We start from the raw sequence: 12,383 nt of genomic DNA on the forward strand, positions 1-12,383 counted from the left end.
TCTACTGAAGTTAAAAAAAAGATTAAGCCTAATTTAAGCAAGCTAATCCTTCCCTCTAATGTTAACTGAGTCTTGAGGTTTACTGCAAGTACTGTATGATCAGAATAACCACTGTTGGAGGGTACCCAGTGTTCTGTATAAACTGAAATATGCTTTCTATAATGGGAAAAAGTAATTAAAAGTGCAAAAGATGTACCCTGACAAATTATTGCAGTTTTTTGTAAAAGAGATAGACGCAAGCTGGCTACACTATGACATATTTTGCTTAAAAGCCTGAGAAATCAAGCAAAAAATAATACAGATTATTGGACTAGAATATACCATCCATTTGAGTCACTAGAAGCATTTGTCTTTATCTGGATTAATTTAATTCAGAATTCCAATTCAGAAAGGTAAAAGTTGGAGCAGAGTTATTGGGAAGTTTGCCTCACATCCCAGCAGAACATTGTTGCGGAATCTCATTTTTCTTGTGCTAGCACTTACTTTATTTTACCAGTACTGTCCTTTAGTTTAAGTAATTTTTCTCTTTTACATTCCTGCATATTTTCTCAACTCAGTGTTATTTCCAGGAAATAAGGAGAGAAAAATCTTAAATTTTGTAGTGTTTCCTGCTAACTGGCATTCCTCAAAACGGATATAACAGATAGTAAGATCATTAGAATGAGCAGTTCTGGGATACTGCTATATATATATATATATTTGCTATGTATTGGCAAATTATATTGAATTTTCTTGGCAAGTTAAATATTTTTATATTTTCTGTTGGCAAACAGTCGACTGATTCTCAAGTGTTCAGTCTCTGCTTGAAATGTAATCCAATGAACTTAAAAATTATTTATGCTTTAAGATTCTCTTATTTTTCTCTGAAAAGTATTGGTTTGATTTTTATGGCTAGAGGTGATAAAATATTTATTTAGTAGATGAATGATATTACAGTGACTAACCTGCTACTATGGAATAGTTAAGCTTATCAGGTGATAGTATTGAGCCTGCTGACCTTTTGTAGCCAGTCATATTTGTGAATGGGAAAAACAAAGATGGTTTGGAGGCAGAAGATAATATTGCAGCAAATTATGATTGATAATTGTTGTTGTCTCCATGAAAAGAAATCATTCTCCTGATTTGAAGTGCAGAGAGTGAAAACAATTATGCAATGATCAGGAACATGGTATTTTCTCTTTTTTAAATTGGTATTTTTCCTTTCCCCTAATAAGTCAAATAACGTGAAATGTCTTTGCCTAATCTATGTAGGTCCTTCCCTAACAACTACTGGGACAAATTTGTGAAACGAAAGGTAGGCTTTTTATATTTCTATTATGTTTTTCAGATCAATAATCTACTATTTGGTTAATTTGGATATCTGTATGTTTCTGTACACATAAATACAGAAATAACAGAGAACTGGAATTTGTTTTATGGAAGTCATTGTTGTGTTAAACGTCTCGGTGAACAGGCAGCTGCGGCGTAGGTGGGAGGAGGGAGGAAGACAGAAGACTGTGGTTTCCTTCCTAGACACAGACATTTGAAATAATTTCATGCTGTCAATCAGCCAGCAGGTCTAATTTGCAATCATTGTCATCTTTAGGATACAAAGCCCCCTCATTGCCCTAAAAAAAGAAAAACATGCCAGCTTAAATGACAGAAAATTATACATAAGCTTTCAGATAATAGCCTTTAATGCTTCTATTTTTCTTTTTATGCTCCCCTGGTTTCCTGGGAGTTCTTTCTGTTCTAGTAGTGTTAATTGTGAAGGACTTATTTTTTAATTCCTGACAACTACTGGTCTAAAGTAGGTGAATGTCAATGAGGAGTTTCTGTGAGCAAAAGCTTCCCTTTTTCCCTTTCTAGGTTATTAACAAGTATGGAGACTTATATGGAGCAGAGCGCATTGCAGAACTTCTGGGTTTAGATAAAAGTGCCCTTGATTTTAGTCCAGTGGAAGAGAGTGAACCAGAAGAGGCATCTCTTGTCTCATGGTATGACTTCTGAGCTTCACAGACAAATTATGCATTGGAATAATTTCATCATCAAAGATAAAAATGGATTTCATTTTGAAACTGTTGTGATATTTTCCTCCATGTGGAAAATTCAAATGGATGTCTTCCTAGTGTGAAAGTAAAATAAAATATCTTTTTGTTTGTTCTAAAACACAATTATGTTATAAAAGGAAGAAAAAAAATCAGCAAATTTATGCTGACTGATATAGTTAGCTACTCTTTCATTTTAAACAATAATTAATGCACCATTTATAAGGTTTTACAATAAAGTTTATAAACCAATGCATCAAAAAAAGTATTGATAATACTTAGATACAAGTGTCTAGTACAGATTCAGAGATGTTTTCCTGACTTAGTCAAGATGAGACCTTGAATGTGTCCTGGTCCCAAGTGATTTATGCTCCTACAAGAGTTGGTTTTCTCAATGTGTAAGATGCACAAGAATTATTTCCCTTTCCATGCCCTCCAATGGCTGATAAAATATTTAGAATATTGAAGAAGGCATTACCTTTTCTCTTGGTTATTCTGGCAGTATTTTATACTAGACAGGACACTAACCTCTTAAATTTAAGCAATCTGTTTTCCACATTTCACTACTTTTGGCATAGATCGTATTTTTTTAATTGTGGAATACGGAAGCATCATTCTTCCTAAGATTGTTACACCAGCTTTGTTGATTTAGAAACTCTTTGTGGTGCTCAGAATTAAGAATAGTCTCTGAAAAATTAAGTATCCGGATCACTCAAAAAATGAACAATTAATCTACATCACCACCTTCAGCAAAAATAGTGAAGTGCCACAAGTAGTTTGCTGCTTATAAATACAGAATTCAATACTTATTTTTGACATTTATGCATTTGAATTTTTTTTTATTTCTTAGGCTAAGCTCCATTGATACAAAGTACCACATTTGGAAGCTTGGAGTTGTTTTCACTGATAATGTGAGTATGTTAGCCTAGATGAATATGCTTTGATTTACTCTAAACATGTATGTCCTTCACCATCTGATTTTATTTTCAACAAACATACACAAATAATATTGCATTACAGAGCCATTTTAAAATATTTTTTCTGCCTTGTGATTAGACTAAAGGGTGCTTTAATCAGAATTATATACTGCACAGTATAGATGGTTATAACTGCTATTATCATACATTATTTATTAAATTAACGGTTTAAAAGGGAGTTCAATAATTATTGTTATGTTACTTGCCCATATCAGTGACAGTAGGCAAACTTCTTTGCCGCAGCCTCAAGGAGTAACCCTGGAGAGTGTTCCCCTTCAAGTAAAGAATCTACACACAGCCCTGCAGGTGCTAGAAATTCCTGCCGTTAAAAAGCGGGACTGAGTTTTTACAACAAAGTGATTGAGTAGAACTCAATATGTTAGCTCAGCAGAGCACCATTCATCTTAAAATAAGTTATTAGTACTACCAATCATTGGTTGCTCTATCAATCGGGAATCACCTGCCTTCCACATCCCTGCCAGTGCCAGTAGCTGTCAAGATAAACAGGTTTTTCACATCCTTGTGATGTCTGTTTTTGGGGTTGTTGAGTAAGGCTGGTCTCAGCATTTTTCCAACAGCAAAAGCATTGTGATGTCCCCATTCATCACTGGTAATTTTCAAAAGTTGGCTGAAGTTTGAGCTGTTTAATCCCTACATAGGCAAAGTGTCCTACTACAACAGCTTGAGTGACTTCAAAATGCTATGTTCTGCATCCAATAATGCACATCAGCACCTATTAACCCTCTGCTACTATTCACTTTCTCTGCAGTCATTTTTATACTTAGCTTGGTACACAACTATGTCTATCCTTGGGCACTACAACAACTTCTTCTTTGCTGCTCATCTGCTGGATATCGCTATGGGTTTTAAGACATTGCGAACTATTCTGTCTTCGGTCACTCACAATGGCAAACAGGTTAGTGCTACATGCAAAGGTTTGAAAAAAAATACACTTTGTAAAAGTACTGGAAATAACTTGTACTGAAAATATCAGAATGAAATTCATTTATATGATTATCGGATTGATCATATCTGCTGCAGCACACTTAATACATGTTAAAACCTATGAAATTATGACAATCTATACCCACCAATTGATGACAGATAAAGAAGTGTTGTACACAATAGAAAACACATCATTTTAGAAAAACATAAGAATATGAACCAGCTCATTCTATATGCTCAATGATGAGCTGATTGGTGATAATATATTAAGAATACACAATGCCACCTTAGCTACAGCAGTAATAATGATCTGGGCACGATAAGATTTCAATACCTGGCTAACAAGAATGTGCTTAAAGGTGTGGCCATTCTGCACTATGGAATACACTTCTATGGCCCTTTGTCATGCAAAACTCAGGTTAATAAAATGTAGTTCTAAAACTAGTTGTTAAAATTTTTGCAAGGAATCATGCTCTGATCTCCAAGGTATCCATGTTCCTAGCGAGCATAACAACAAAAAGCAAGCTTTATAGTTACTTTTAAAATTACATTTAAGAAATCTAAATTCCCCAAAATATCATTTTATACATACACATTCCATTGCTTCTCAAATACAGTAGCATATATTCTAAGCCCACACCTATGCCCTGCTAGATTTGTCAAAACATTTTATACCACATGATGTTTTGGAAGAGGCATAAAAATATACCCACACAAGGTGATGACGTGTTATCATCACACAAAGAAATGAAATCTCTGGTTTTATACTATTTATTTTACTTCAGGATGACCAATTTCATATTCATTTTAATGATTCTAATGACTTATATATCTTCCTTAGGAATTTTTAAGAAATGTCACAGTCAAAAGTGAGCATAGTTGACAAAACTGTTTTAACTCAGGACCATGGTTTTACATTCGTAATCAGCCATGAATAATTTTTCTAATCTTGTTGTTTTCCTGGCAAATAAATATGAACACTGAAAGCTGCTTATTTCTGCACTGAAATGCTCACTTTGGGAGCATGCTGACAGATCCGCATAGTGATAATTGATCAGTTTGTCCTTCAATACTCTTATGTTTCTTTTAAAAGACTAAATACTGGTTGTTGCATTTCTTAAACTATGTACCTTTGAGAAAACTCCTCTCCAGAGATGTATCTTTTAACACCAACTTCAACAGACAATATAATCTAGTTTCATTAACTGCTAAACTTTTTCACCTAATGATTTTATTTCCTTGGAGGCAGGACCTGGAAATTACTTATTCCTATCTAAAAATTTTACTCTCCATTTTAGCAATGGCTTTGCTAAATAGCTTTGTAAGAGAAAATAGACTATGATAAGTCTTTATTTTCATTATATAATTTTTATTGTATATCCAGTGTTTCAAGTTATTATAATTAAACTTTTAAACTAAAGAGTGTAAAAAATTGCTTTAGTGATATACACACATAACTGCTGTCTTTAGTTTTCTTACTGGGAAAGGTACAATATGACTAATTTTCAATATTTAAGGCAATGCACCAAGCAGGCATGTCTCTTCTGACAAAATGATATGGAAACCTATTTTCATGTCATGTCTCCACACACAGCTTGTGCTCACTGTGGGACTCCTGGCTGTAGTAGTGTACCTTTACACTGTGGTGGCTTTCAACTTCTTCCGCAAATTCTACAACAAAAGTGAAGATGAAGATGAACCAGACATGAAGTGTGACGACATGATGACGGTAACTAAAACATCACCTGTGTGCCTCAAATATGATCCTGAATTTTCAAATGGTTACTTTAGACAGAATGATGAGTAAGGATGGATGTGTTTGTTGTTAAATCTATTGGGTTGTTCTTCTTGATACAAGTCATTTTGGAAATACTAATAGTTTTGAGATTCCCTCTGCATTCTCCAGTGGTCTAAACTCAATGGCAAATAGAGGACACATAGGAAAGTATTCTGATTTTTTCTCCTAAATACTGTGGTTTATGATGTGCCACAATGCTTTTACAGTTGAGGATGGCAAACCCTCATAGTAAAAAAGGAATTTCTGGACAAACTGGTCAGAGTTTCAAAAAGCAGCTGTGTTTTCACAACAAAGAAACCCCATTTGTTCCCAATGTTTGCAAGTATACACGCTCTTTCTGTCCTTATTTAGATTATATAAATTATGTGATGTTATTAGCATTGGTTATAAAAGCCTACTCCAAAATTAAAATTAGTAATTTAATCTTAAAAAATAAGTCAAGGGTTAGAATGCAGAAATTCCAACTTATAATAGGTGATAATCTTATGATACCAATTACAATCTGATTTCTACTCATTGCCACTGACTGTTATTTCTGTCAAAATAGCACATACTCTACAGATATATATTAATATACAAAGAGGATTTGATTTTCTTACTGTATACAGAAAACATAAATTCAGGTATTAAATGCAATAGTCTGAGTTTGGGTTCAGCCGACATCTCCTAAGGAACAGAAACTCTGTGCTCTGCATTTTACATGAGATAGAATAAAATACCTCAGAGGTGTATCACTGACTTCACTGAATGAATTCCTTCCTATTCTTGAACTTTCTTTTAAACACTCAGTGCAGCTTAGACATGCAAATTACAGAAATTATGAACCCTGCCCAAACTTTGTGAGCTGAATACTGTGGTTTGGTTATAAAATAGGTGTAGGAATAATTAGAATAATATAACTATGCTACATTTTAAACCACTTTATTAAGTGATGTAAATAAATCCTATGCTAGATTTTTAAGTACGATTGAACTAGTACTATCTAGTCTTATCTCATCAGTAAAATTGCATTATAAAATGGATGCACAGTTCTGTTTAGTGTTTGCTAATGCCAGGTTTTATACTCATTATTTAGCACCCTGATGTCTAATGTGACTCCAGAAAATTGGCTATGGTTAGAGATTGATATTGGTTTTAAGCCATACTGGGTAGCTAAAGGTTGTTTACAAGATTCTGTAGACAGTCATAGAGCAACATCAGTAGTTTATCACTCTGGCAGAAGATTCCATTCCAAAATACTTACAGAGCTTAAGCATAGAGATTATTAAAGGTTTTTCAATTAAGATTTATATCTTCAAAAATATGACAATACTTTTGTAAAGTGATTTCTTCTGCATGGAACTGAACACAGGTCATTTCACAGATCACAAGCAATTTACAATATAATAAATCAGATATCTAGTATTGCAAAATTAATTTATCTAGAAACCACCTACAAACAGGTAGATCTATTTGTGAAAATCCCACTATTCATTTTATGGCAATATTTTCCACATTTTTAAACTTCACTGCAAGACTTTAAAAGATGTCTTCTTCTTACTCAGAGCAAGATATACCCTTAGAAATCAATATAAGGAGTAGAATATAATTGAATACTGTAACAAATACAAGAAAAATGCTTCCAAAATAGTCTCAGTCTGAAAGTAAGACCCAGTGAGTGAGGATCAGGTAACACTCAGCTGATGCTGACTCCCCCTCTTAGTAAGTGTACCTGAAGGTGGAATCACATTAGTTAAGACAGTAACAGATTTTTGGTGCAGTGTGTTTGATACACAAGAAATGATATTATGTGTTCATGTTACCATAAAATTTCAAGAAAATTAGCAGAGCAGAAAAGAAAAAAACAACTCTAAAAGAATAGTTAATGGTAAATATATCTGTAATATTCCTCTCTCTTTTTTAGTGTTACCTGTTCCACATGTATGTGGGTGTAAGAGCTGGTGGTGGCATTGGAGATGAAATTGAGGATCCTGCTGGAGACCCTTATGAAATGTACCGAATTGTCTTTGACATCACATTTTTCTTCTTTGTCATTGTTATCCTACTGGCCATTATTCAAGGTACCATCACTTACCTTAGTAGACTTGTTCAAAATTAATTCACCATTGAAAACTGTATTTATGTTTGAGGTAAATTTAGCAGTATTGCTGTAAAGACTTATTTCTGAGTTTAAAAAAACATTAATTCTGAAAGTAATAATTTTATATGAATTAATACATAATACACCTTTTTGCAGTACTACACAAAATCAAAGCCCAAGGAATGTTACTTACATGGGTTGTAGTGTTTATGAACACTTTTCTAACCATCCAGCAATGATGAACCTTGTGCAGGATCACTGTTCTCCTATACCAAGCATTTAAACTTGGGAGAGCCTTGCCAAAGACACTCTTCCCACTTGTAGCCTGGAATCACCACAGCTGACTGGGGAATGGAGACTTTCCAGTTGGAAATGGTAGATGACATGGAGAAAGTCACCATGGCCACACAGCCATTTCCTCCTTTCTTTAGAGGTTGATTTGCAGTTTTAATTGGTTTGCAGTTGTGGTTTACAGCAAACAAGACCCCTCTTCAGTCATGGGCAGCATTCAACACTCATTGCATAAACTCTTCTAAGGCTGTTAGGAAAAAACTGCACTGTTTTATGGCAAGCTGGTGGCAAAGAAAAAAATGTAGCATATCTATAATGAGAAAAAGTTACAAATATCATAGTCTCCAAAATTATCAAATTCTTTTCTTAAAACATTGAAAGTGGAGGAGTAATGCTTCAAATGTGAAGCAGACTCACTAACAAGGTGAGCTGTAGGAGCAGAACTATGTTGAAAAAAAGACTTGGGATATAAGAGTTTAAAGAGAAGGAGAGTGAAAATTAATTTTATTCATGGGAACCAAAGAGATGAGTTTGTGTAAGGTTAAATGGACTATAATAAAGCATAAAAAAGTCTTTCCACTCTCAATAGTGTGCCTGTATCTAAAAGTACACTAAATTCTAGACACTGGAGGACTGACATTACTTGCAATATGAATATTGCTAAGTACTGAAGTGTTGCTACTTTTCTGTTTGAAATAGGTCTGATTATTGATGCTTTTGGTGAATTAAGAGACCAGCAAGAACAAGTGAGGGAAGACATGGAGGTAGGAAGCATATTACATTTTTCATTGCTCTTGTTCACCTAGATTGTCACCATTTAGTGTTTTTGAGTTAAAATTTATCTGTAACCACAACTTCTGCTTTCAGACCAAATGTTTTATTTGTGGAATCGGCAATGACTACTTTGACACAACCCCACATGGCTTTGAAACACATACTTTGCAAGAACATAACTTGGCAAACTATCTGTAAGTACATTTTACAATTGGAATTATGATAAAGAGACCTTTCAGATGTAGTGTCATTTAGGTGCACACGTTGCTGAAAATCCCAAGCCAGAATTCTACAAAGCTGAGGATTACTTCCTCTCCTTTAGGGTCTCTCCTCCACTATTCACACTAATGGTTACCTTTAAGTGCACACCTTGCACATGAGTTACCTTAGTAGTATGAGACCAGAAGGCACATCAACTCCTTATTCTGCTGGGAGGAAAGCCAGATATGAGGAAGGGTAGGGGACAGTTTAGTATGTTGCTTTAGTGTGGAAGTTTTGGTTGTGACTTATGGTGGCTTGGTAGTGCTGAAGAGATCATAGAAAATTAGCTTCAATTTGATAAAAAAGAAAACCCAAATCAAAACAAATTCTAAAAAGTTCTTTAAAGATAAGCTCCAAAAAATAATTGACTCCATTCCTATAGTTCTTTAGTGACAGTGGAGTGTTTTGAAACCTTGAAGCAGTCAGGAGCTGTACATGTTTAGACTATACCAAACTCCCAAGAGTTTCCACTTTCATTAGCAAATATAGAGCAGACCTAAGAAGATATTAAAAAAATTATTCTCGTTGCATTAATTACTCAGACAACAAAGATAATTAATTATACAAGCATTGCACAAGCAGAATGAAAGGAGAAGCTGGTGAAATCTTATAGCAATCTGGCTTTGGAACACTGCATCTGAACTTTTTTGAACTTTAAAAAAAAAAATCAATTGCTAAACGCGATTCAAATTTCTATCAATAGCCATAGTTTTACCAAGCTTTTCTTACTATATCAAATTGCTTAGTTGTTACACAGAACCTCTATTTCACCGTAAATTAAAAATGGCAATTTTCTTCATAATAGAATATATAGTGAACAATCTTTTTACCCAAATTACCCCTTAATTAGACAACTGTTAAAATCAGTGTACTTTCCTTCCTTCACAATGAAAGCCCATAACCTCATTCCAAATTCACTGCACTGAAACTGACCAACCATGAGTAGTATTACCTCTAAACACACCACAGTTGGTTCTTTACAGTCTTCCTAATTAGTTGAAGCACTCAACATTTGACTGAGCTCAGGTGCTGGGGAAGGATAGGCTCAGAACTGAGCTGTACAGCAGCAGTGCTCAGAACTCCTGGTGCAGCTCAGTATTTGCCACACTTCTCATGCAGTAGCCATAGTAACCTCTTCCAAGGTGACATGTTGGATCATATGTGCTCAGAATTTGGCATCTGCCTAATTCAGGTATTGCTCCTCACACTGAAACGAAGGAAATGCTAAACTGCATTTTTCTATTTTTATAGATTTTTCACCTCTTAGCACTTTTATAGGAGACATGCTTCAGGACAGAATTTTCTCCCTTAAATTAAGCACTTTAGATGCCTAGCAGTGTCATTGCTTTGCTGGTTGGCATAATCTTCCTCACATACCCCAGACTATAAAAGGTCAGGCAGAGATACAATGTTCCCTGCATTAATACCCACTTCATGTGCTTGTTTCAGGTTCTTCTTAATGTATCTAATTAACAAGGATGAAACTGAGCATACTGGCCAGGTGAGTAGAAAATAAAATATAAGAAAAAACATTAAGCTTATCTTTCAACAATTTTATATTCCCAAGCCTTGTGGCTGTGTACCAGCAGGTGGAACTGATGTACCAGTGAGAAGTGTGGATGATGCCACTCTCCCCAAGAGGCTACTGCCAGTAAAAGGAAAGAAGGGTTAAAACAAAAGGGGGGGGGGGGGGGGGAGAATGCTGCACTGTGCTATTTCGCCCAGCAGTGAACTTTGTCAGAAGTCAGTTTGTAGTACTCTTACAGTCAACTTATCCCTGAAAAGAAAATCTCAAATGCACCAGGTATTGTTTATTCCCAAGAAGTTTAAGTAGTTAAGCTACTATATTGATAGTCAAAATCTATACATATGTGAAGATAGGTATTTGGGGTGACCATATATTTAGCATTGTTAGGCCCTAAAGGCAAATAAATAATAAAATATCTAGAACTTAATTATATCTTCTCACTAATAAGAAGCTCTTAGGCAAACACTACAAAAGTACCTTTGTTTGTTGCCAAAACATGTTTGCTCTGATATAAATAGACTGATTAATTTATACATGGATATTTTACTAATAGAGCTTAAATTTTGAGTTCCAGTGTCTTTACAATTCTATTCCATGGTAGCAGGCACAGTATGTGGTTATTGTTAGAAGTTTATCTACAGCACTAACTGCACAATGACTGGTAAAATAAATACTCTTTCTCATTTTCAGGAATCATTTGTGTGGAAGATGTACCAAGAAAGATGTTGGGATTTTTTCCCGGCAGGGGATTGCTTCCGAAAACAGTATGAGGATCAACTTGGCTAATATCACAAAAGAAAGGATTTATTAATGAACTGCTAAGATCCAGTATACAAAAAAAAAAAAAAAAAAAAAAAAAAAAAAAAAAAATCTGTTCTTTTCACGGCATAATTTCACAGCTTGTATTTGCTTTAAATGTCTTCAAAGTTCAAGTCACATATAAAATTTGACACTATTTCAGAGGCATTTTGTACCTACCACATATGAAACAGGTCTTTTATTGGAATTTTAATTAGCAAAAACTATGCCAGATTAATTTAAGCCTTCCAGTTCAAACATGGCCGAAAATTAGAACAACTTTTTAACCACATCATTAACCTGGTGTTTGGCAGTACAGTTGAAAGGGCTAAAAGGCATCTTAATTGCACATCTGACATTAAAGAACTTGAACATCAGAGACTGTACCTCAGAAAAAATAGTTCAACTAACTGCTGTCCCATTTTTCCCTACAGTATTTGCTAGTGAATGTATTAAGATACAGTTTGAAAAGCTTTAAGCAGTTAAAAAGAAATCATTTTCAAACACTTTGTCAACCTTGAAACATTAAAGTGCCTTAAAACCTCTGTAGACATAGCTATGCAAACTTTTTGTTAGTGTTCTAGATGAACAGATCCATTACCTGTATTGCTTTTCTGTCTTTCTGTATCAAATTGCACTTAAACTTTGTTTATATACTACCTTCAATAACAGCTTATTAGATACTGCTGTTAAAAGACATACACTGTATCAAAATGAACACAATTTAAATCTTAGGCCAAAATAAAACAATGCTCTATGGTCACCTGCAAGTAGAAGTTAGGATTATGTTTTTGTTTTTTTTCTTCTAATAAAAAGTGCCCACTGCAATAAAGTATTATAAACCAAATATAACTGTTGCTGTCATCTTTCCCATTTTTCTACAATACTGAGTTTTTGCGACAAT

The 12,383-nt window shown here is 34.4% G+C and overlaps 1 protein-coding gene across 3 annotated transcripts in view; it reads left to right on the forward strand.

The window, feature by feature from the left end:
- The window catches only part of RYR3 (ryanodine receptor 3), a 194,165-nt gene extending 181,839 nt beyond the window's left edge, over positions 1 to 12,326 (forward strand). For all 3 annotated transcript variants that reach the window (XM_077784077.1, XM_077784078.1, XM_077784079.1), the window contains 10 exons: positions 1,252 to 1,294; positions 1,849 to 1,976; positions 2,878 to 2,938; positions 3,774 to 3,920; positions 5,544 to 5,678; positions 7,651 to 7,807; positions 8,818 to 8,882; positions 8,986 to 9,086; positions 10,603 to 10,654; positions 11,372 to 12,326. In XM_077784077.1, coding sequence (XP_077640203.1) covers positions 1,252 to 1,294; positions 1,849 to 1,976; positions 2,878 to 2,938; positions 3,774 to 3,920; positions 5,544 to 5,678; positions 7,651 to 7,807; positions 8,818 to 8,882; positions 8,986 to 9,086; positions 10,603 to 10,654; positions 11,372 to 11,467 — 985 coding nt within the window. In that variant the 3' untranslated portion in view covers positions 11,468 to 12,326. The remainder of the gene's footprint in view (positions 1 to 1,251; positions 1,295 to 1,848; positions 1,977 to 2,877; positions 2,939 to 3,773; positions 3,921 to 5,543; positions 5,679 to 7,650; positions 7,808 to 8,817; positions 8,883 to 8,985; positions 9,087 to 10,602; positions 10,655 to 11,371) is intronic.
- Positions 12,327 to 12,383: the final 57 nt, after the last annotated feature.

The sequence above is a fragment of the Lonchura striata genome, chromosome 6 (assembly GCF_046129695.1).
Source record: "Lonchura striata isolate bLonStr1 chromosome 6, bLonStr1.mat, whole genome shotgun sequence".
Lineage (NCBI taxonomy): Eukaryota > Metazoa > Chordata > Aves > Passeriformes > Estrildidae > Lonchura > Lonchura striata.